The following is a 22,269-nucleotide window of genomic DNA, read 5'->3' as shown; positions in this document are numbered from 1 at the left end:
GAGCTGGGCTCCGGGGCCCTCGGGGAGGAAGCGGGGGGCGTGGGGAGCACTCTACCCTGCCCCGCCCCCGCCTGCTGGGTGGGACCGAGCTCGCCTGGGGCCCCCCTTTCTTTCTTTCTTTTTTTTAAGACGGAGTCTCGCTCTGTCGCCCAGGCTGGAGTGCAATGACGCGATCTCGGCTCACTGCAAGCTCTGCCTCCTGGGTTCAAACAATTCTCTGCCTCAGCCTCCCGAGTAGCTGAGATTGTAGGCGCCCACCGCCACGCCCGGCTAATTTTTGTATTTTTAGTAGAGACGGGGTTTCACCATTTGGCCAGGCTGGTCTCGAGCTCCTGACCTCAGGTGATCCGCCCTCCTCGGCCTCCCAAAGTGCTGGGATTATAGGTGTGAAGCCACAGTGCCCAGCCTGACATCAGACACTTGTACCAGGCCCAAGTAGCATGTGGGTCTGCCCTGAGGGAATCTCACACTTGTGCTGATGGGGGAAGACAGCCTCGCAGGAAGGGCACCAGCTCATGTCATCCTGGAAGGTGGGCCGGAAGGCTTCATGGAGAGGGTGATGGTGAAGTGTTTGCCAGATGGACTGAGGTCTAGGGAGCAGATGGGGGTGAAGGCCAAAGGGGAGCAAAGGCTTGGAGGCCCAAACGGGAAGTCCAGGGAGTGCTGGGACCGAAGGGCTGGACTGGGGCCTTGTCTAGCATATTAGCTTGGACTGTAGCTGGGGACACGAGGGAGCCACTGGGACTTTGTGCAGGGAGCACCCAGGAAGATCTGCCTATGAGCTAGGGAACTGTGACTGCAGTGGAGGGAACCCCACCCACACCGGCTCCTTTTCTCCAGGGCTGTGTGTCCTCTCCTGCTCACTTCTGTGTCTCACTGCGGGCCCCTCCTGTCTATCTCTCCTCCCCAGTGTTTGGGGTCCCCAACTGTCTGTTACCCGTGTCTCTCTCAGACTGAGTCTCAGAAGCACACATAAGCCCCCTCCGCCCTCCTGGTCACATGCTACCCCCTCCCCAGGGCCAGAGCTGGAGGGAACTCTGGGAGCTCAGGGCTCAGCAGGGAGCATGAGGTTAAATGCCACGTGTGCCACCCAGACCCCTAATCACTCAGGGCTGGGGAAGCACAGTGAGAGGAGAAACTCAGGGGCTGGGGAGGGAGCCTGGGGGCAGAGGGAGGCCCTGAGCAGTGGCCAGGGGGAGGCAAACACTCCAGGCAGAGGGCAGCAGGGGCTAAGGCTTGGAGAGATGAAAAGGGAGCCTGAGCTGCTCTGGGGGCAGGCATGGCCACTGCCACAGGGGATGCTGGGAGGGAAGAGGGAGCATCCGGGCTGCGGATGGGCAGGGCACCAGGCCCGGGGCAGTACAGAACCTGGCGGTGTCTGGGTAGGAGAGAGATTCTGAGCTGTACCTGCAAGGGTCCCTCTCTCTGGCACTGTGGCCCACGTCCAGGGCAGGTGGCCCAGGGCAGGGGATGATGCAGCGGCTGGCCATGGAGAGAGGGGAGCAAGGCCGACCCCCAGGTTTCCAGCTTGGGAGACCCTGGAGGTTCACAAAGAACCCCAGTCAGCCAGCCCTGACTGGTGGGCACTGGCCCACCCTCTCCATCCCCTGCACATGGGCCAGCAGCTCCCAGGCAGGAAGGTGTGGGCGGAGGGGAGCTGCAAAGGAGAAGTGGGGCAGGGGGCAGGTGTGGGTGAGCGTGGGTGTATGGTGATGTGGGGGTGGGGGCAGGTGCGGGTGAGCGTGGGTGTACGGTACAGCGATGGGGGACGGGACCCTGCAGGGGAGCCAGGGCAGTGAAGGCCTCTCTGTGGGGCAGAGAGGTGGGGACAAAGCCAGAAGACTGAGCCATAACCCTGCCACCCACACACACGTCCATCCGTATTGGTGCTGCTATTACCCATTAGTGAGGGCTGCAGAGGCCTGAGTACCAGGCAGCTTATTTAGCCCTTGTGCCGGCCATGTGGGCAGACTGAGGCTTGTGGGAACCCAGGAACAGGGAACCTGTCCCTGGAGAGGGTGGCCCAGTGAGGCCAGAGTCGGGAGAATTTACAGGAGTTAGGAGGAGGGGGTCCGCCTGCCCCAGGTCTGCATTTCACAGCAGAAGCACTGGCTGCTGACTCCCAGCAGAGACTCGAGGAGGCTGCTCTCAAGGCCAGAGAGAGTGGGAGGGCTGGAACCCACTGTCAGAGTTCCAGGGTCCCTCACCTTGGCCAGAGAGGGAGGCCAGCTGCTAAGAGCAGCAGACACAAATGAGACACCCACTCATGTGACACAAATGTTTGCTGGGTGCTCCCTATGTGCTGGGCCAGGTGCCGGGACAAAAGGCCTGCGGGATTCGTGTCTGTGTTGTGTGCAGGTGCCTGGCCTCACATGAACCTTTCCACTTGGGCCTCCGAAATGGGGTGGGGGTGGGGGGCTGCAGCAAGCCCTGTGTCGCTGCTTGGATGACAAAACAGTTAAGAAGAATTCACAATCAGACCAATGTGGGGAATGTTAGTTTACTCCTCAATGTATTCTTTTTTCCCCATGGCTTTTTTTTTTTTTTTTTTTTTGAGACAGAGTCTCTGTCTGTTGCCCAGGCCGGAGTGCAGTGGCGCGATCTCCGCTCACTGCAAGCTCCGCTTCCCAGGTTCACGCCTTTTTCCTGCCTCAGCCTCCCGAGTAGCTGGGACTACAGGCACTCGCCACCATGCCCGGCTAATTTTTTGTGTTTTTAGTAGAGACGGGGTTTCACCATGTTAGCCAGGATGGTCTCGATCTCCTGACCTCGCCTCCCAAAGTGCAGGGATTACAGGCGTGAGCCACCGCGTCCCGCCTTTTTTTTTTTTTTTTTTTTTTTTTTTGAGACAGAGTCTGACTCTGTCACCCAGGCTGGAGTGCAGTGGTGGCGTGATCTTGGCTCACTGCAGCCTCTGCCTCCTGGGTTCAAGCCATTCTCCTGCTTCAGCCTCCCGAGTAGCTGGGACTATAGGCATGGGCTGCCATGCCCGGCTAATTTTTTTTTGTATTTTTAGTAGAAATGGGGTTTCACCACGCTAGCCAGGCTGGTCTTGAACTCCTGACCTCAAGTGATCCACCCACCTTGGCCAACAGGCCTGGCCTAATTTCTTTTCTTTTTTTTTTTTTTTTGAGACGGAGTTTCACTCTTGTTGCCCAGGCTAGAATATAGTGGTGCGATCTCAGCTCACTGCAACATCCAACTCCCAGGTTCAAGCGATTCTCCTGCCTCAGCCTCCTGAGTACGTGGGATTACAGGCACCTGCCACCAGACCCGGCTAATTTTTTGTATTTTTAGTAGAGGCAGGGTTTCGCCATGTTGGGGAGGCTGGTCTCAAACTCCTGACCTCAGGTGATCTGCTGACTTTGGCCTCCCAAAGTGCTGGGATTACAGGCATGAGCCACCACTCCTGGCCTAATTTCTTTATTCAAGTCTTTTTTTTTTTTTTTTGAGATGGAGTCTCACTCTGTTGCCCAGGCTGGAGTGCAATGGCGCGATCTTGGTTCAGTGCAACCTCCACCTCCTGGGTTCAAGCGATTCTCGTGCCTCAGCCACCCCAGTAGCTCGGACAACAAGCGCATGCCACCATGCCCCAGTAATTTTTGCATTTTAGTAGGGACGGGGCTTCACCGTGTTGGCCAGGCTGGTCTCAAACTCCTGGTCTCAAGCGACCTGCGCGCTTTGGCCTCCCAAAGTGCTGGGATTACAGGCGTGAGCCACTGCGCCCGGCCACCATGCTCTACTTTTAATTCACTGAATACTCTTTTTAAAAAGATAATTTGGGCCTGGTGTGGTGGCTCATGCCTGTAATTCCAACACTTTGGGAGACCGAGGTGGGTGGATCACCAGAGGTCAGGAGTTTGAGACTAGCCTGGCCAACATGGTGAAACCCTGTTTCTACAGGAAATTTTTTTTTTTTTTTTTTTTTTTTTTTTTTTTTTTTTTTTTTTTTTTTTGAGACGGAGTCTCGCTCTGTCGCCCAGGCTGGAGTGCAGTGGCGCAGTCTCGGCTCACTGCAAGCTCCACCTCCCGGGTTCACGCCATTCTCCTGCCTCAGCCTCTCCGTGTAGCTGGGACTACAGGCGCCCGCCACCACTCCCGGCTGTTTTTGTATTTTTAGTAGAGACGGGGTTTCACTGTGGTCTCGATCTCCTGACCTCGTGATCCACCCGCCTCGGCCTCCCAAAGTGCTGGGATTACAAGCGTGAGCCACCGCGCCCGGCCTTCTACAGGAAATTAAAAAAAAAAAAAAAAATTAGCCGGGTGTCGTAGCTGGCGCCTGTAATCCCAGCTACTTGGGAGGCTGAGGCAGGAAGAATTGTTTGAACCCGGAAGGCGGAGGTTATAGTGAGCTGCACTCCAGCCTGGCTGACAGAGCGAGACCCCATCTCAGAAAAAAATAATAATAATAAATAAAATAACAAGATAGTTTGGGGTCTTCAGAGAGAAGGGGGTTTCTGTCGATTTTTGTGCCCCCAATTCTCCTGAAGACACCCTCACAAAGGGTCTGATGCAGGTACTATTAGGGCATTTTCCAGATGAGAAAACAGAGGCTTTGAGGGGCAAGGGCCCTCTCAAGATGAGCCAGCAGGTGGGAGGGGCCTGCAGGGGGTCTGTGTCCACCTGACTGTGAAGTGTGGCCTGGGCCCTGCATGCTTTGGGGACGGGGTTGGGGAAAGTGAGGGCACTCTGGGGATGGGACAAGCACAGTGTCATGGGGAGCAGTCCTTGGGGACTGAGAGGCCCAGTCCCCCAGATCTGGATGTGAAACTGCTCTGGGGCCTGGGATGCACTCTGTACTTCAAAATCAGTTTTCATTGTAATTATGCAGTAGTACCTGAACACGTGCTCAGGAAAAACCTGCAAACAATACAGAAGTCTATGAGTGACAAAGGGCGTTTCCCCACAGTCCCCAGAGGGAGCCTCTGTTTTCCCTTGGGAGCCTTTCTTCACTGCCTGGTTCTGTGCCTTTGCCCCCTTGTGTAGGTGTATACAGAAACAGCTTTTCCGGTGTTCCAGGAATGGGGTCAGCAGTAGAGATGGCTCTGCTGGCTGGGTTGGGCCTGCAGGGCTTTGAGTCAGCTCTCTTGGCTCCATTTTGTCTCATGACACCGCCAGGACCACCCCTTGTGGTTATTTCCTTTCCCTTCTTCTGTATTGAAAAGCCCCCACAAACAAGTACAATGCTACAAAGTACCTCTTGCTGGGGCCAGGGGAAAGGATGCAGTGTTGTGGGCCTCGGTTCATTGGGAGAGGGGCAGAGTGGCCAGGGAATCAGTACAAAGTCCTGGTGAGGCCAGAGCAGTGTGACCCAGAGGCAGAGGCCTGTGAGTCCCCGATCCCGTTCCTCCCTGAACCCACGCCGGGGGGGAGGCAGGTTATGCCCTTCCATGAAGCAGTTACAAATCCTTGCCCGGGTCTTCAGGGGCTGGAGCTGCCTGTCCTCCAGCCCCCACACTCCATGCACACGTGCACACACACATGCGCTCCTGCAATCCACAGGGTCTGGCCAGGGCACCCCAGCCACTCTCAGCATGGCCCCGGGACAGAGGACATGGGCCCTCCATGTGAGACTAGAGAGCAGACCACAGCCCTTTAGCCACAGGGAGCAAAGCCCCCACCTCTCAGGGGCCAGGTGTGTGAAGTAGAGGGAGGCTGTAAGGCCAGGGTAGGCAAGGGGGAGAGGAACAGGGGGCCCCCAGGGCCGACCTCCCAGGCCTTATTCAGGGTACCACACAGGAAGGCCCTTGTGAACGCACAGGCCGACCCCTGCGCAGATGCCTCCCCGTCACTCGCCACTCACTCACTTAGTACCCACCAGGCACCAGGAGCTGTTTTGGGTTCTGAGGAAATAGCAGGGAAGCAGAGAGGAAACCCAAATGGGACACAACATAGTGGATGGGGAGGTAAGGAGTGCTGGGGAGAAAAAGTCAGGACAGGGTGCTCGAGGGTTATGGGTGCAATTTCAAACAGGGGAGGCAGAGAAGGCCTGGTGGATGGTGACCTCGGAACAGAGGACAGGGTGGAGCGATCCCCAAGGATGTCTGGGGGAAGCAGACAAGGCCCAGTGACCAGGAAAAGGGCTGTGCGCAAAGCATCTCCCTACCCGGCCGTCTCCTCCCTCAGCCCTGTGTGGGGCTGACGCGACTTTACAAGGAGGGAAAGCTGGCTAGAGTGAAGGGGCCCGCCAGGCAGCCCCTGAGCCTGCCACACTACACATGTCAGTGGGGTCCTCTTCCTGGGTGCGGACAGCGGCAGGGAGAGGGGGTGGGGGTGAGGCCCAGGGGTCTGTGTCCTCACAGGGAGGCTGGCCAAGCATACTGGAGGAGGAGGGCTGGGGGACTCCTTGGGCCTGGCCAGCTCGCAGGGGCCCCAAGTTCGGCTGGCATCCCCTTTGATGGAAGAGGGCAGTCCAGGGAAGGCTGCCTCCTGTGCAGGTCTGGGGCTCTGGGAAGTACCCACCCACTCTCCCCAGGGAGCTGCCCTCAGCAGCCTCCGGTCCACAGCACCATACTCAGGTGGGGCCCGCAGACTTAGGGTACAGGGCCTGGCAGCCCACCCCACTGTCTCCCTCAGCCCCCAAGTGTGAGACATTCTTTCACAGAGACTCTCTGCCTGTGTCCTGGCCCCAGGGTACACTGGAGGGAAGGGGCTAAGCCAACAGAACCTTCCAGAAAACGTCCCTTTGTGCTCGAGCCCTGCCAGCAGGCCTGGCCCAGCACCCCTCGTGTGTGTGGGTTGGGGGCAACTGTAACAGGGCCTTGTCTCAAGAACCCCACGGATCTCCTCACCCACCAGCCTGCCAGCCCACACCAAGCCACTGTCTGTGGAGGGTGGAAGGGCTGGCATGGAGTCAGGCTCTTCAGTTTCTCTCTGAGCCTCACAAGACCTGAAAAGGGGGGCAGGCAGTGGGGCTTGGAGAGGGAAGTGGGCTGTCCCAAGTCACACTGCAGATCGGCCACAGACCCCAAGTCGGTGGGACTCGGAGGCTGCGCCTGTTCCCACTGCACCACTTCCCCTCTGCAGCTGGGCTGCTCCTGCCTCGGCTCACAGGGGGTGCAGGAGACACAGGGCCCAGGCTGCAGAGCCCCTCCTTGCTAGGAAAGTCCTGCCTCCTTGCAGGGATGGGAAACACCATCAGATTGAGGCCAGGACACTCGGGCCTGGACCACTGGCCATGGAGAATGTGAACTCCCTGGGGTCCCAAGGACTGCTCACAGCCAGGTGGACTGAGGGGGACAAATGAGTGTGTGACCCTGAGTAAGCTCTACTCCTCTAACAGTGGGGCCCAAACACCGCCTTCCTTCCAGCTTATAAGCGCATGGACGGGGCAGCTTCCAGGCCCAGCTGACGAGGCACTGCCTCCAGTAGCCTCAGCCCCCCATTCCCAGCCTGTAGGCCTAGGGGGTTCTTGCCTGCCTTCAACAACGTGATCCAATGACCACGTCATGACCATGGCCAGCCTGAGACATTTGACATTTGTTTAAAGCTTTATGTTCAAAATAATGGGCTTGAGGCCAGGAATTTAGACCAGCCTGGGCAACATAGCAAGACCCCATCTCTAAATAAATACATAAAATAGTGGCTTCTTCATTGCCAGTCCACAACTAGCTAGGAAGAAAGGCATCAGTTAGCCTGGCGCCATGCGACAGCTGAGGAACTGAGGCTTGCCGAGGGTGAGTGACCTGCCTGAGGTCACGCCATCAAGCAAACAGCCAAGCCCAGCCTCTCCCATCTCCCTCCACCTCACCTCAGTACCAAGCACCAATTCCGGCACACACTGATCTTCCATTACTTCCCTCAGCCAAACTGTCTCCTGGACAATGTCACTGGGTCTCCAGATGGCACGAAGCAACCCCACTCTCTGGCCACCCATCCCCCACCTTCCAGGGACAGCAGGTCTGAGGGCACCTGCCTGCCATTTAAGTGTGGCTCAGCTCTGCTGTGAGGTAGGGGTAGGCCAGCCCCCAACTCTAGAGGGGAGGCCTCCTGGTTCCAGGGCCCCTGCCAAGCTCGGCTGGGAGCTGGCGGCAGTGACAGCACTGTGTTCCCCAGTGCTTGGAAGGTTCCCAGACCCTTGGCTGGAGAATGCGATGCCACTTCTCTTGTTAAATGGTACCAGGTGGCAAGGAAAATGTGGCACAGGGACCTGAGAGAGGTGCCCCATGCGGGCCTGCGGGGAGGGGCTGTGGGGGAAGGCCTCTCCTCCTGGTCGCCAGCAAAAAGTGACATCCCAGAAGAGCAGGCAGGCTGCATCCACACCGCCTTCCTCCCCTGCTTGGACCCCCATTCCATCAGCCCCCGCAAAGACCTACTCTACCCTCCAGTTACCCTGCAAAGACACCCTTTCTGGCTAAGGACAGAAGGGCCAAAGACAAGGTCACTCTCTGGGAAGGCTGGCCTTCTGGGCTCTGCTGCTACTGCCCATCCCTTCAGGGACCAAGGTGAAGGTTCACCTCCAGCCTCTTTCTTCTGCCCTGGAGCCACCCCTCCTCCAGCAGAGGCTGGCTTCCCCGACCAAGTGCCCGAGGGGCTTCTTGCTGCTGGCGAAGGCCTGCTCAGGCCCAGTGCCTGCACCACTCTGCTCCCACGCTAAGGGCCTCTGTCCTTGGGCCTATCCTGCCACCCCCTGCCCTCTTGCGATGGTGTTCTAATGGTCCCATCCTGAGGCAGGAACCATGGCTTGCAGACTGCTGCTTTCTGGGGCACATGGGCTGTCTCCACCTTCTGTATTCCAGCTCAGGGCCTGCCCAGTGGAGATGCCCAAATCTTTTTTTTTTTTTTTTTTTTTTTGAGATGGAGTCTCTCTGTCACCCAGCCTGGAGTGCAGTGGTGCAATCTCAGCTCACTGCAACCTCTGCCTCCTGGGTTCAAGTGATTCTCCTGCCTCAGCCTCCCAAGTAGCTGGGATTACAGGCGCATGGCACCATGCTTGGCTAATTTTGTATTTTTAGTAAAGGCGGGGTTTCACCGTGTTACTCAGGCTGGTCTCGAACTCCTGACCTCAAGTGATCTGCCCACCTTGGCCTCCCAAAGTGCTGGGATTACAGGTGTGAGCCACCACGCCTGGCCTCCAAACCTTTCTTAAAGGATTAGGCAGGCACACAGAAAAACCAGAGCAGAGCAGTGGGGCTGGCTCTGCTGCCAGTTAGCTGTGTGACTGTGACACACCTCCCATGACAACGGTCTGTTTCATGAACTGTGAATTGGGGAAACATCATCTACCTCACAGGTCTGCTGTGTGAGAAGAGGTCTGTGAAGCATGACGTGCCCTGCAAATGTCGGGTGACATGTAGGGCCTCGACCGGAATCTACGTGGCTGAAGTCCTCAGCAGAGCCCAAGGGACTGCCAGGAAGTCAGCCAGGTGTCTACAAACCCTTACTGAGCACTAGGGGTGGGGCCTGAGCTAAGTTCCAGAAGGAACCTACAGAAAGGGGCAGATAGGGCCGCATCCCCCTGACATCTACAAGGAGTTAGAAGGTGGCCCACCCCTCAGTGAAGGGCACGGGCCCAGCTGCGATGCTGACATCAAAGCAGAGAAGCCTTAGGCCAGCCGCAGTGACTCACACCTATAATCCCAGCATTTTGGGAGGCCGAGGCTGGCGGATCACGTGAGGTCAGGAGTTTGAGACCAGCCTGGCCAACATGGCAAAACCCCATCTCTACTAAAAATACAAAAATCAGCTGGGCGTGGTGGTGCGCACCTGTAATCCCAGCACTTTGGAAGGCTGAGGCAGGCAGATCACCTGAGGACAGGAGTTTAAGACCAGCCTGGCCAACATGGTGAAACCTGTCTTTACTAAAAATACAAAAATTAGCTGGGCATGGTGGTGTGCACCTGTAATCCCAGCTGCTCGGGAGGCTGAGGCAGGAGAATCATGTGAACCAGGGAGCAGAGGCCGCAGTGAGTTGAGAGCATGCCACTGCACTCCAGCCTGGGCGACAGAGCGAGACTCCACACCCCACCAACCAAAAAAAAAAAAACAACCCAGAGGCCCCGAGGTACTGGTGCGGCGCTGCCCAGGGCTTCAACTGGGGTCCATCCTGAGGCCTGAGGCTGGTGGGCATGCCCTGGCACGTGCAGGGTGAATGTGGGAGGGCACTGTCATGTTCCAAGGGAGTCAGGACCTGGCTCTCTTCCTGAAGTTTCTCCCTCCAGACACCCCCTTCACCCACAAGCTCCCATGTGACAAGCCCGCTCTGTGCAGTGGCAGGAGCCTTGACCCGGCTACGGGATTTCTAGAGTCCAGTTCTGATGCCTCTACAATCCCTCTACAATCTCCAATGAGACCTAAGGGAGAAGGAAAGCAACTGGCACTGCACAATCTCTCGCCATCAACCCCAAAACGAGAACTCTAGCCAGCTTCTCTCACTTCTTGCAAACTTCTGACAGTGGTGTAATTCCTAATTTGCAGCAGTTTTTGAACTCCGCTGTGTGATTTTTTTGGAGATAGAGTCTCGCTCTGTTGCCCGGGCTGAAGTGCAGTGGCGCGACCTCAGCTCACTGCAACCTCCGCCTCCTGGGTTCAAGCAATTTTCCTGCCTCAGCCTCCCAAGTAGCTGGGACTATAGGCGCAGGCTGCCATGCCCGGCTAATTTTTTGTATTTCAGTGGAGACGGGGTTTCACCGTGTTGCCCAGGCTAGCCACAAACTCCTGAGCTCAGGCAATCCGCCCGCCTTGGCTTTCCATGTGATTTCAAATAGTTACTGTTCACTGAGTGCCTACCTAGCAAGGTGCAAGGCATTAATAAATGTTACGAACACAGCAACTTACACACAGGCATGGGGGGGTCACACAGTCCCAGGCATGTCCCCCCTCATCTCATTCAATCCTCCCAACATGACAAGGTGAGCAGAACCTCATCTCCATTCACATCTGAGAAAACAAGCTCCAAAAGGCAACAACCAGGTTCTATAATAGCAGGGCCAGGATGTGGAGTCTGACTGGTGTCCTGAGTCCAAGCTCCCCTTACCCCGCCCCACTTTTTTTTTTTTTTTTGAGATGGAGTCTCGCTCTGTCGCCCAGGCTGGAGTGCAGTGGCGCGATCTCAGCTTACTGCAAGCTCCGCCTCCCAGGTTCATGCCGTTCTCCTGCGTCAGCCTCCCAAGTAGCTAGGACTACAGATGCCCGCCACTATGCCCGGCTAATTTTTTTGTATTTTTAGTAGAGACGGAGTTTCACTGTTAGCCAAGATGGTCTCGATCTCCTGACCTCGTGATCTGCCCGCCTCGGCCTCCCAAAGTGCTGGGATTATAGGCCGGAACCACAGCGCCCAGCCTTTTTTTTTTTTTTTTTTTTGAGACGGAGTCTCGCTTTGTTCCCCAGGCTGGAGTGCAGTGGCGTAATCTCGGTTCAACACCACCTCCGCCTCCCAGGTTCAAGTGATTCTCCTGCTTTAGCCTCCCGAGTAGCTGAGACTATAGGCCCGCATCACCATGCCTGGCTAGTTTTTGTATTTTTAGTAGAGGTGGTTTCACTATGTTGGCCAGGCTGGTCTCGCTTTTTTTTGTTTGTTTGTTTTTGAGGCGGAGTCTCACTCTGTTGCCCAGGCTGGAGTGCAGTGGCGCAATCTCAGCTCACTGCAACCTCCGCCTCCCGGGTTCAAGTGATTCTGCTGCCTCAGCCTCCTGAGTAGCTGGGACTACAGGTGCCCACCACCACATCTGGCTAATTTTTGTATTTTTGTAGAGACAGGGATACACCATGTTGGCCAGGATGGTCTCGAATTCCTGACTTCAAGTGATCCACCCACCTCGGCCTCCCAAAGTGCTGGGATTACAGGCGAGAGCCTCTGCACCTGGCCCACCCTGCCCTACTCTTAATTGTTCTGAGTCAGTTTCCTCATCTAAAAAGTCAAAGTGGTGAATGAGACCAGTGATTTTTAAACTTTTTTTAGCCACAGACCTTTTGTTCAAAGGAAACCTTAAATGGAGATGTAACACGCCAGCTGCTTAAAGACATGAGGCTCTGCAAGAGTGAGTGTGGGAGTGGGAGGGGGCTACAGTCTCACTCGCTGGGCCCCCTTGCTGCTTCTGCCCAGCTCTCCCTGCTGCAGCACAGGCACTGCAGGGAACCTTCCCACCCACTGGGGACTGAGCCTGGGCTTGTCAAGCCCTGACTGGACATCCTCAATAGAGAATGTTTATGGAGTCAGCACGAAGCCATGAGGAGGGGCAGCCCAGGGGCCAGCCGCCCTCACAGGTCCTCCAGGGAGGGGCCCTCAGAGCTTCTCAGCAGGGACAGCAGGTTCAGAGCTGAGACACCGGGCACATGGCCAGCGCAGATCTGCAGCACGCGCACCAGGCGCTGCGCCATGGTGGCCCGAAAACCTTCCACCTGCGGGGAGAGCAGAGAACAGCAGTGAGACAGAAAGCAGCGGCTGGCCCTGCTCCCTTACCCAGAGCAGCTGCAGCGGCTGCCAGAGCAGGGCTGGGGGCGGAGACTCGGGGGAAGCTCAGGTCACCACTGCCCATCATAGCCACGCCCTCATTCGTGCCACACCTCAGAGTAGCTTCCAACTGCCTCAGCTTGCCCAAACAACCTCCGGAGACATCCAGAGCCTGACCTCCTGCTCAAGAGGAAATGAAGGCTTAACAAGGGTGGCTAGGTCGAACAAACTGTCTAGGGTCACCCAGCTAGTGACTCCAGAGCTGAGCTCTGAACCAGGGCTACTTCCAACCAATGCCCGGGCAGCTCGGACCCCAGAGGCTCAAGACCCGGGAGCAGAAGATACTCACAGGGATAGGAAGGAGGGAGGAACAGCGGATGGCCCTCACCACAGATAAGAAGGTGTCATCAAAAAGGAATGGGTCCAGGGGAGCTGTGGGGCCAGAGAGGGACAAGACTGCTCCAGGCCTGGGCACAGATGCTCTAGACACGTCTGCTGGAAGAACACGATGCTGCCCAGTGTCTTCCCCTGGCCGACATGTGGCCTCAAAAGCATCTCACCTTCTGTTTCCTCTCTAGCTGGGGGCAGGTTGGGGTATCACCACCCACCCAAAGTAGAACACTAGAGACCAGGGCAGCCTCAACTTCCCTGCTCTTACTCCCACCACTTGCCACCATGACCTCCTTGGTATGAGACCCAGTGGCAGCTTCTCAGTCCTCATCGCACTGGCGCTATTGACAGAGTCCAACACAGCTGTTTACTCCCTCCTTGAAACGCTTTTTCTGCCTGGCTCCCAGGCCCCCACACTCATCCAGGGTTCCACTCCCACACAGGCGGCTCCCTCGCCTTTGCCCAATATCTATACGCCGGGGCTCCAGAGCTCGGTCCCTGAATCTCTTCTCCCACACTCAGTCCCCCAGTGACCTCATCCAGTTCTGTGGCTTTAAAACCACTTAGTTGCTAATAACACCCAAATTACACCTCAGGTCTTCCCTCTGAACGTCACTCATGTATGCAGCTGTTTACTGGATTTCTCCACCTAGGTGGCTAATAAACTCCTTAATCTTTGCATGCCAAAAGCAGAGTCCCTGAAGCCCCCCAAAACCTGCTCCTCCTGCAGGCTTCCCTATCTCAGCCAAAGACAACTCCATCCTTCCGGTCAGCTGGCAAAACCTTCAGAGTCGGGGAGGACTCTTCTTTCTCTCATGCCTCACATGTTGGCCACAGAACGGTTGGCCGACTCCATCCTGGAAACAGCCGGTCACAGACCATCCCACCATCCTCTTCCCTGGCCAGCACTGAGTCCACGCTTAACTCCCCTAGAAAGAGCCTCCAGGCTGGGCGCGGTGGCTCACGCCTATAATCCCAGCACTTTGGGAGGCAGAGGCGGGCGGATCACGAGGTCAGGAGTTTGAGACCAGCCTGGCCAATACGGTGAAACCCTGTCTCTACTAAAAATACAAAAATTAGCCGGGCATGGTGGCAGGCGCCTGTAATCCCACCTACTTGAGAGGCTGAGACAGAAGAATTGCTTGAACCCTGGAAGCAGAGGTTGCAGTGAGCCGAGATTGTGCCATTGCACTCCAGCCTGGGCAAAAGAGCGAGACTCTGTCTCAAAAAAAAAAAAAAAAAAAAAAAGAAAGATCCTCCAGACCTGTCTTTCTATTTCTGCCCTAGTTTCCCTTCAGTCCACTCTCCTCCCAGCAGCCAGAGGGGGCCATTTAAAACCCAAGTCAGGCCACATCCCTCCCTGGCCCCGAGCCCTCCAGCAGCTCCCCACCAGGCTCCACTGATCCAGCCCCACCATTCCTGATTTCTACACCCCAACCCGCCCTTTGCTATTGTGCTGCAGCCACCCAGGCCTCCCTGCCAGACCTTGAGCACACCAGGCAAGTCCCACACTCAGCCCATGCACTTGCTGTTCCTCCTGCCATGAGGCATCTCCATGGCCTGCCCGCCTACTTCCTTCAGGTCTTTATTTATTTAAAAGTCCTGTTTGCAGGGGCGTTCCCTGGTTACCCTGCCTAACTCTTGCCTGTTTACCACCACCTGACACGCCACGCCTCCACTTTCCAGCACATCATTTACCCCATTTGTTTCCTTGACCAGAACAAAGCTGGGGCTTTTTTTGTTTTGTTTCGAGACAGAGTCTCGCTTTTTCACCCAGGCTGGAGCACAGTGGCACCATCTTGGCTCACTACAATCTCTGCCTCCCAGGTTCAAGCAATTCTTGTGCCTCAGCCCCCTGAGTAGCTGGGATTACAGGTGCGTGCCACCATGCCCAGCTAATTTTTGTATTTTTAGTAAAGACTGGGTTTCACCATGTTGGCCAGGCTGGTCTCAAACTCCTGAGCTCAGGTGATCCTCCCACCTCTGCCTCCCTGGGATTACAGGTGTGAGCTACCGTACCCAGCAGGAAGCTAGGGTTTTTGACTGTTCTGTGCTGTGTCCCTGGAGCCTAGAACAGTGGTTGGCACCACAGAAACTCAGGAAGTATTTTTTTAATAAATCCTCTAAGTTTGGTGGCCTTTGTTCCTGAAATCTATCTCTAGGCTGCTGAGGCTCAGGTTCCACAACCTGCCTCCTGCAGCAGCCTCGACCCAGTCTCCTGCCTCTTGCCAGGCTTCCTCCAATCCACGTCACTCCAGAGACGTGACCCAAATGCCCAGGTCTGACCACAATCATGACTTTGTTCGTAACATCCAGGAAGAAATGACCTAATTCTACCGCCAGGCTCCCAAAGCTCAGCAAATCCTTCTGCTGTTTTGTATGTTACATGTCTGCTTATTTCATGAGATTCTGAGAGGGCAGGGCCAATATCTGACTCATTTGTGTTCCCAGGGCCCAGCACAGAGCCCTGCCAGCAGACCTAGGCAATTATTTCACTGGGCCAATCACACACCTTCCTGTGCTTCCTCATCAATGAAACGGGGCTGGTAATTCCTGCCACGCAAAGGCCTCAAGATATATGGTGGGGCTCAAACTCAATTATGCAGAAGAGTGTTCTGAAGAGGACAATACCAGCATGAAGAGGGAGGCCAGTTCAAACCCTGGGTGCTCCATCTGAGGGATGCAGGCCTATGTCCTGAGCAGGCATTTCTGCAGCTCCTGCTGTGGCTGGAACCAGGCTGGGACCTCCTGCTTCCTGCCCAGGCCATGAGAGAACCCAGGACCTGGCCTGGCCCGCCACCTCATGGCCACAGACAGAATTACACCACTTGTCACAAGGTGAGTAGGCACCACTGTCCCCCACCAGCACCTGAACTATGGAGCAAAGATCGTGATTCCCCTTTAGAGATGCTTTGTGGCAGACAAAGTGACCTATTCAAAGTCACACGGTCAGCAGGCTAGGACAGGAGAACAGCTGGCTCTATCCCTCACTCACGAGCTGTCTGACCCTGAGCAAGTCGCCTCTTCTCTCTGGGAGGAAAGCCTGGCAGGGGCAGGCACTTCAGGTGTGCCCAGGCCTCAGGGTCCCATCTGTGAGGTCAGAGTGCTGATCTGGTCAGGTGCTCAAAAAGTAGTCATCAAATAGGAAAACAAATGCGTGATAGAGTCAAGTGTGCATCGTGATCAATGCATCGACCAAGGGGCAGGCCTAATGGCTGCTGCCACATGAGGCAGTGATGAGACCTGCCCAATCCTAATGTGATATGAAAACATCCCCATTTCTACTGGTGACAGCCACAGACTGCTATCCTCTGAATTCTGCCCTTAGACCGGAGGAGTGCCCTGACACCAGGATAAGGGACCCCGGTCTAGACAGTGGTGACGGATTGGTGGTGACAGATCATGTGCTGACTCGGTTCTCCCTGCATTTCATCACTTTGCTTTCGGTAACAGGCACAAGACCCAGAACAGAGCAGAAACACAACTCTTCAAAATGTATCTCAAAACCAATAAACAGGTTTCCAAAGGAATGGAGCAGGCCTGGCACATGGGTGTGGCAGTGCGGGCCCTGGGATCCCTCAGTAGACCCATCGAGGGGAGCACATCAACTCCTGCTGAGGCCTCTTTAGCAAAAAGTCATCAGGATTTATCCGGCATAAAAAGCGGCTAAAGGCCAGGCTCGGTGGCTCACGCCCGTAATCCCAGCACTTTGGGAGGCTAAAGTGGGAGGATCGCTTGAGGCCAGGAGTTCAAAACCAGTGTGGGGAACACAGCAAGACCTCATCGCTATAGTAAAAAGTAAATAAACAGTGGCTGGGCGCAGTGGCTCACGCCTGTAATCCCAGCACTTTGGGAGGCCGAGGCGGGCGGATCACGAGGTCAGTAGATTGAGACCATCCTGGCTAACATGGTGAAACCCCGTCTCTACTAAAAAATACAAAAAATTAGCTGGGCGTGGTGGCGGGCGCTGGTAGTCCCAGCTACTTGGGAGGCTGAGGCAGGAGAATGGCGTGAACTCAGGAGGCGGAGCTTGCAGTGAGCCGAGATCGTGCCACTGCATTCCAGCCTGGGCAACAGAGTGAGACTTCCTCTCAAAAAAAAAAAAAAAAAAAAGTAAATAAATAAGTAAATACTTAGCTAGGTGCGGTGGTGCATGCTTGTAGTCCTAGTTACTCAGTAGGCTGAGGTGGGAGGTTCACTTGAGCCCAGGAGTTCGAGTCTGCAGTGAGCCATGATTACACCACTGCAATCCAGCCTGGGCAACAGACAAGACCTTATCTAAAACAACAACAACAAAAAGGCTACTTTCCTGCCCCTCGTGGTTAGTTTCACCTTGTGAGAAACATCAACAGAATCCAGTTGGGGCAGAACACCCTACATATGCATCCAACCATCTACCCACCTACCCAACAAACATCCCTACTACCTGCTGGGTACCCTGGCTTGGGGTGGGACTAGACAAGATCTGAAATCCAGAGAGTTAAGGGCAAATCAAGCATTCTGACTCCCAGGGGACGCAAGGATGCACCAGTTAATGAGACAGACATACGCCTGGCCTCACAATCACTTACACCCCAGCAGGAGACTGGACTCACAAATACATACACGTAAGACTTAGTTATAACTAAGTATGCAGAAACTCAGCAAAAGGAAAAGCAGGGCAGCACGTGCTAGAGCCTGGCATATAAGATGCACTCCAGATGAAAGCACATCACTCCTGCTTCACACCTGTGTACCCCAAGGCTCAGGGTGACCTGCCCAGGTCACAGCCGGTGAGCAGAAATGCCAGGACTCAAACCAGGATCCTGTGTCTACCTCCCCTTCAGGAGCTGCCTCGCTCGGATACCGAGTCCTTCGATAAGCATTCCCGATGTGCCCACTGTGTGCTGACCACCCTTTCCCCGCACCCGAGTGTAGTGTTGGTCTCTGCGATCAGCATGCTCACCTCCAGGTCACAGTAGAGCAGGGGGCTTTGATAGGTGTGGGCCAGCTTCACCACGGTGTGCCGGTGAATGCTGCAGTGGCTCTCCCGCCCAGCTGGAAAGAAGCCATGAGTGCTATAGCTGCAATCTCTACCTTCCTGGCTTGGAATTCAGGAAGTGCTGGGCAGGGTCACTCACTTCCCCACCCTGGGGCTCAGTTTCTTTCTAGTCTTGAGGGCAACAGTCCTATTCTACTTTCTTTTTTTTTTTTTTTTTGAGACGGAGTCTCGCTCTGTCGCCCAGGCTGGAGTGCAGTGGCGCCATCTCGGCTCACTGCAAGCTCCGCCTCCTGGGTTCAGGCCATTCTCCTGCCTCAGCCTCTCCGAGTAGCTGGGACTACAGGCGCCCGCCACCACGCCCGGCTAATTTTTTGTATTTTTTTTAGTAGAGACGGGGTTTCACCGTGGTCTCGATCTCCTGACCTCGTGATCCACCCGCCTCGGCCTCCCAAAGTGCTGGGATTACAAGCGTGAGCCACCGCGCCCGGCCTCTACTTTCTTTTCTAGGTAGTCAAGAATACCAAATTAGACAATGAAGATAATAATAGCTCCTACCCCACTGAGTCACTCTAGAGTCAGTGAGTTGACATCTAGAAATTACTTGGCCTGCATTTGCTCACCAATGCTTCTTGAGAATTATCTGTGCCAGGCACTCTGCTCAAGGAGCTAACAGTTCAGCTGGGAAGGCAGACAGGTCAGACACCTCAGGCATGCCGGAGTGACACTGGGGCTGAGTTTTGAGGTATTTGTAGGGGTTAGCAAGACAAAGAAGAGGAAACATATTTGACAGAAGCCTAGAGTAAACAAAAAGAGGACAGGCCGGCTGGGGGCCAGGTGCGGTGGCTCACGCCTGTAATCCCAGCACTATCCCAGGCAGGCGGATACCTGAGATCAGGAGTTCAAGACCAGCCTAGCCAACATGGTGAAACCCCCATCTCTACTAAAATACAAAAAGTAGCTGGGCATGATGGTGGGTGACTGTAATCCCAGCTACTCGGGAGGCTGAGATGGGAGAATTGCTTGAACCCGGGAGACGGTGGTTGCAGTGAGCTGAGATTATGCCACAGCACTCCAGCCTGGGCGGCTGAGCGAGACTCTGTCTCAAAAAAAAAAGGACGGGCCCTGCAACAGGACTTACCTAGGTGTAAACCTTGGCTCTACCACTTTTTATCTAGGGGCCTTGGGCAACTTAACCTCATGACTCTAAAACGGAGGTAATAATACCTACCTCAAACAAACATTAATATGAAAACAAAGTGATTACCGTGCCAGCCCCACAGTGACAGCTCAAAAGATGTTAGCCATTATTATTTTCACTGTTAATATTATAAAGTCTCAGGAACAGCAGGACTTTTTCAGAGAACGATAAGCTGACCCAGAGAAGGAGAGTAACCGGAGATGAGACTAGCCCAGAAGGCAGAGGCCAAACTGCAAAGTGCTTTGTGTCTTTAGAGTTTGGATTTTACTGAAAGCCACAGGCAACCACTAGGCAACTCCAAGCAACGGCAGAGTTATCTGCTCAGGTTCACTCTTAGGCTGACAACAGGCCAGATTCCAAAGTATGTGTGTATGTGTTCTTTCGGTTTTTAAATTTAAATTTTAAGTTCAGGGGTACATATGCAGATTTGTTATGTAGGTAAACTTGTGTCATGGGGTTTGTTGTACAGATTATTATCACCCAGGTATTAAGCCTAGTACCCATTAGTTATTTTTCCTGATCTTCTCCTTCTTCCTGCCCTACACCCTCCGATAGGCCCCAGTATGTGTAAAACACATGCTGTTTCCATCACCCAGGGTGCCTCAGCAAGAAGTCTACCGCCGCCCCAGCTTTCCCTTGGCTGGGGGTGGGCAGTAACAGGCGAGGGACGTACTTACCACCTGTGGCGAGGAAACACGACTTCCCCAAGAAGAAGCTGGCATCCACATGGCGCAGGGACTCCTCCGTGTTCTGGAGGCTGGGGTGGCCAGGCCAGGGTGAGAAAACAAACCAGAGAACAAAACTTTACAACGGAGAAAGCAGAAGTCCTTGCTTCTCTGATCCTAGAGGCCAGCGAGTGACAAGAGGGTGACTTTCTCTGGAGAAATACTTTGTCCTTTAATTTTTTTTTTTTTTTTTTTGAGATGGAGTTTCACTTTGTCGCCCAGGCTGGAATGCAGTAGCGCGATCTTGGCTCACTGCAACCTCCGCCTCCTGGGTTCAAGTGATTCTACTGCCTCAGCCTCCTGAGGAGCTGGGATTACAGGTGCATGCCACCATGCCCAGCTCATTTTTGTATTTTTAGTAGAGACAGGATTTTGCCATGTTGGCCAGGCTGGTCTCAAACTCCTGACCTCAAGTGATCCACTGGCGTCGACCTCCCAAAGTGGCATGAGCCACCACGTCCCATGACGTCCTTTAATGTTTTTAAAAAATAATTTCAACTTTTATTTTAGATTCAGGGGGTACATGTACAGGTTTATTACATGGGTATATCATGTGATGCTGAGGCTTGGCGTACAACTGATACCATCACCCAGGTACTGAGCATAGGACCTAATAGTTTTTCAATCATTGCCCCCTCCCTCCTTCCCCGCTCTAGTAGTCCCCAGTGTCTATTGCTGCCATCTTTATGTCCATGAGGACCCCATGTTTAGCCCCCACTTACAAGTGAGAACATGTAGTACTTGATTTTCTGCTCCTGTGTTAAAATTCACTTAGCATAATGGCCTCCAGCTGCATATCCAGGTTGCTGCAAAGGCCATGCTTTCATTCTTTATTATGGGTGTACTTTAATTTTTTTTTTTGAGACAGTCTTGCTCTGTTGCCCAGGCTGGAGTGCAGTGGCCCAATCTTGGCTCACTGCAACCTCTGCCTCCTGGGTTCAAGCAATTCTCCTGCCTCAGCCTCCCGAGTAGCTGGGACTACAGGCACACGCCACCATGCCCGGCTAATGTTTTGTATTTTAGTAGAGACGGGGTTTCACCATGTTGCCCAGGCTGGTCTCGGGCAATCTGCCTGCCTTGGCCTCCCAAAGTGCTGGGATTACAGGTGTGAGCCACTGTGCCCAGACGTTGTGTATTTTAAACATTGTGCACTGACCACTGGCTCCTCTCTCCTCACCTTACAGATTGACCTCAGCCAGGCTCTCCCATTCTCACCACTTCCCATCACAAGTTAGGTCACTGTCTCAGCACAGTCCTGAGTCAGGCCTGCCTGAGCCCTGACTGCCCCTTCCTCTGGCTCTCACCTGTATTTGCTGTGAAGATTAACCACAAACACGATCAGGTCAATTCGGGGTCGATTCACACTGGAGGGCAAAGGGAGGCACTTTGCCAAGTGGCTGAAAAACAGGAAATTGGAGGACTCAAGATATCCGTACCCCCCTCACAGCGACAGTTTAAATGCTGCCCTTCATGGGGAAAGAGGCCGTCAAGGGCTCCCCACCTCATCCTAGCCACCCAAGGCTCTTGTGGCCACGACTCCTTGGGCCAGCACAGAGGCAGGACAGGTCCGGTTCTATTCAGATTACTCCTGTCTGATTCCCTCTGCCAGAAAGGGGCTCTGTTTAGTCACCACCTTGGCAAGGGGGGGTTGGGATATAAGACGGCATGGGACTAGCCAGCTACGCTGCATGCTGGGAGAAGGACCAGCCTCAGAGAAGGGGGGCGCTGGGCTTCGGAGTTTAGCAGCTAGGATTGAACCCCTCTGGAGTGAGAGACACGTGGGCCCAGGCCACAGCGGCGACTACTTACACCTTCAGCTCGGAGGCGCAGTCCTCCTTGAGCATCGAGTCCGCCAGCTGCTGCAGAAGAGCATCCTCCGTGCCCACCAGCTGCGCAGGGAGAGAGGGCGGACAGTCGAGCCCTAGGCACAGCACCCCTTCGACTCACTCCCGGGGGGATCGGGACACTGCCAGCAGGCGGCTCGGAGGACATTTCCCGAGAAATGGACCCCGCGAGGCGGCACGGGCTGGGGGCCTGAGGTTTGGACCCGCTGCAGGCCTTTGGGCATCGCACTCTCTACTACCCGACCCTCGCTCCGACCGCCGGCCTCTCCAGGAGGCCAGAACCCCAGACGCGGGAAAACCAATTCCAGGCGCAGGAACTCGCCAATCAGAAGCTGGAAAGGGTCCGCCGAGCACCTATTGGTGGGTGCGTCCCTCAACCTCAGAGAGCGGCTACTCCGGTTGGTTCAGAGCATGGCTCTCCGCCTATTCCCCGCCACGGTAGCGCGCGCAGGCTTGGCGCCTCAGGGAGCTCAGTTGATCTAGTGGCTGAAGCGCCGCCCAGGAGGAAAAGCCGGCGGGGGAAGCGGGGCCGCCTGCACCTACCAAGATGGTGGCCGTGTTCAGGCAGGGCAGCTTGTCCAGCGGCCTCAACACCGACATCACAGCCGCAAGACCAACAGCTGCTCCTGCGGTGCGCGCCGATCTTTCAAACCGCCCGGAGTCCAGCCCCTAGAGCGCGGCCTGCGGGCACGTGCCTCCTTATAGGCGGGGCTTCGCGGGGCCGGACGGGGCCTCTTAAA

General features: G+C 55.2%; 1 protein-coding gene across 2 annotated transcripts; it reads right to left on the bottom strand.

Moving 5' to 3' along the window:
* Nucleotides 1-11,877: 11,877 nt before the first annotated feature.
* Nucleotides 11,878-22,269, bottom strand: CENPM (centromere protein M). Of its 2 annotated transcripts, XM_030815450.1 has the most exons (6): nucleotides 22,073-22,269; nucleotides 21,495-21,574; nucleotides 20,990-21,082; nucleotides 19,638-19,717; nucleotides 17,727-17,818; nucleotides 11,878-12,339 (listed from the first exon to the last, which is right to left on the bottom strand). In XM_030815450.1, the coding sequence occupies exons 1-6, from the start codon at nucleotides 22,127-22,129 to the stop codon at nucleotides 12,199-12,201; spliced, it is 543 nt and encodes a 180-aa protein (XP_030671310.1). In that variant the 5' UTR covers nucleotides 22,130-22,269; the 3' UTR covers nucleotides 11,878-12,198. The 2 variants fall into 2 exon arrangements, with proteins under 2 accessions (XP_030671310.1, XP_030671311.1); XM_030815451.1 differs by lacking the exon at nucleotides 17,727-17,818 and having other exon boundaries at nucleotides 11,879-12,339.

Source organism: Nomascus leucogenys, chromosome 7b (genome assembly GCF_006542625.1).
Source record: "Nomascus leucogenys isolate Asia chromosome 7b, Asia_NLE_v1, whole genome shotgun sequence".
NCBI lineage: Eukaryota > Metazoa > Chordata > Mammalia > Primates > Hylobatidae > Nomascus > Nomascus leucogenys.
Note: the sequence above shows the minus strand (reverse complement) of the source record. Positions and strands in the feature narration are given on the sequence as shown.

Coding starts and splice junctions, on each gene's coding strand:
- CENPM (XM_030815450.1), bottom strand. CDS start 22,129: ATGTCGGTGTTGAGGCCGCTGGACAAGCTGCCCTGCCTGAACACGGCC. Junction 21,575..22,072: donor TGAACACGGCCACCATCTTG/GTAGGTGCAGGC, acceptor CTCCCTGCGCAG/CTGGTGGGCACGGAGGATGC. Junction 12,340..17,726: donor TGCTCTACTGTGACCTGGAG/GTGAGCATGCTG, acceptor CTCTCCCCGCAG/GTGGAAGGTTTTCGGGCCAC.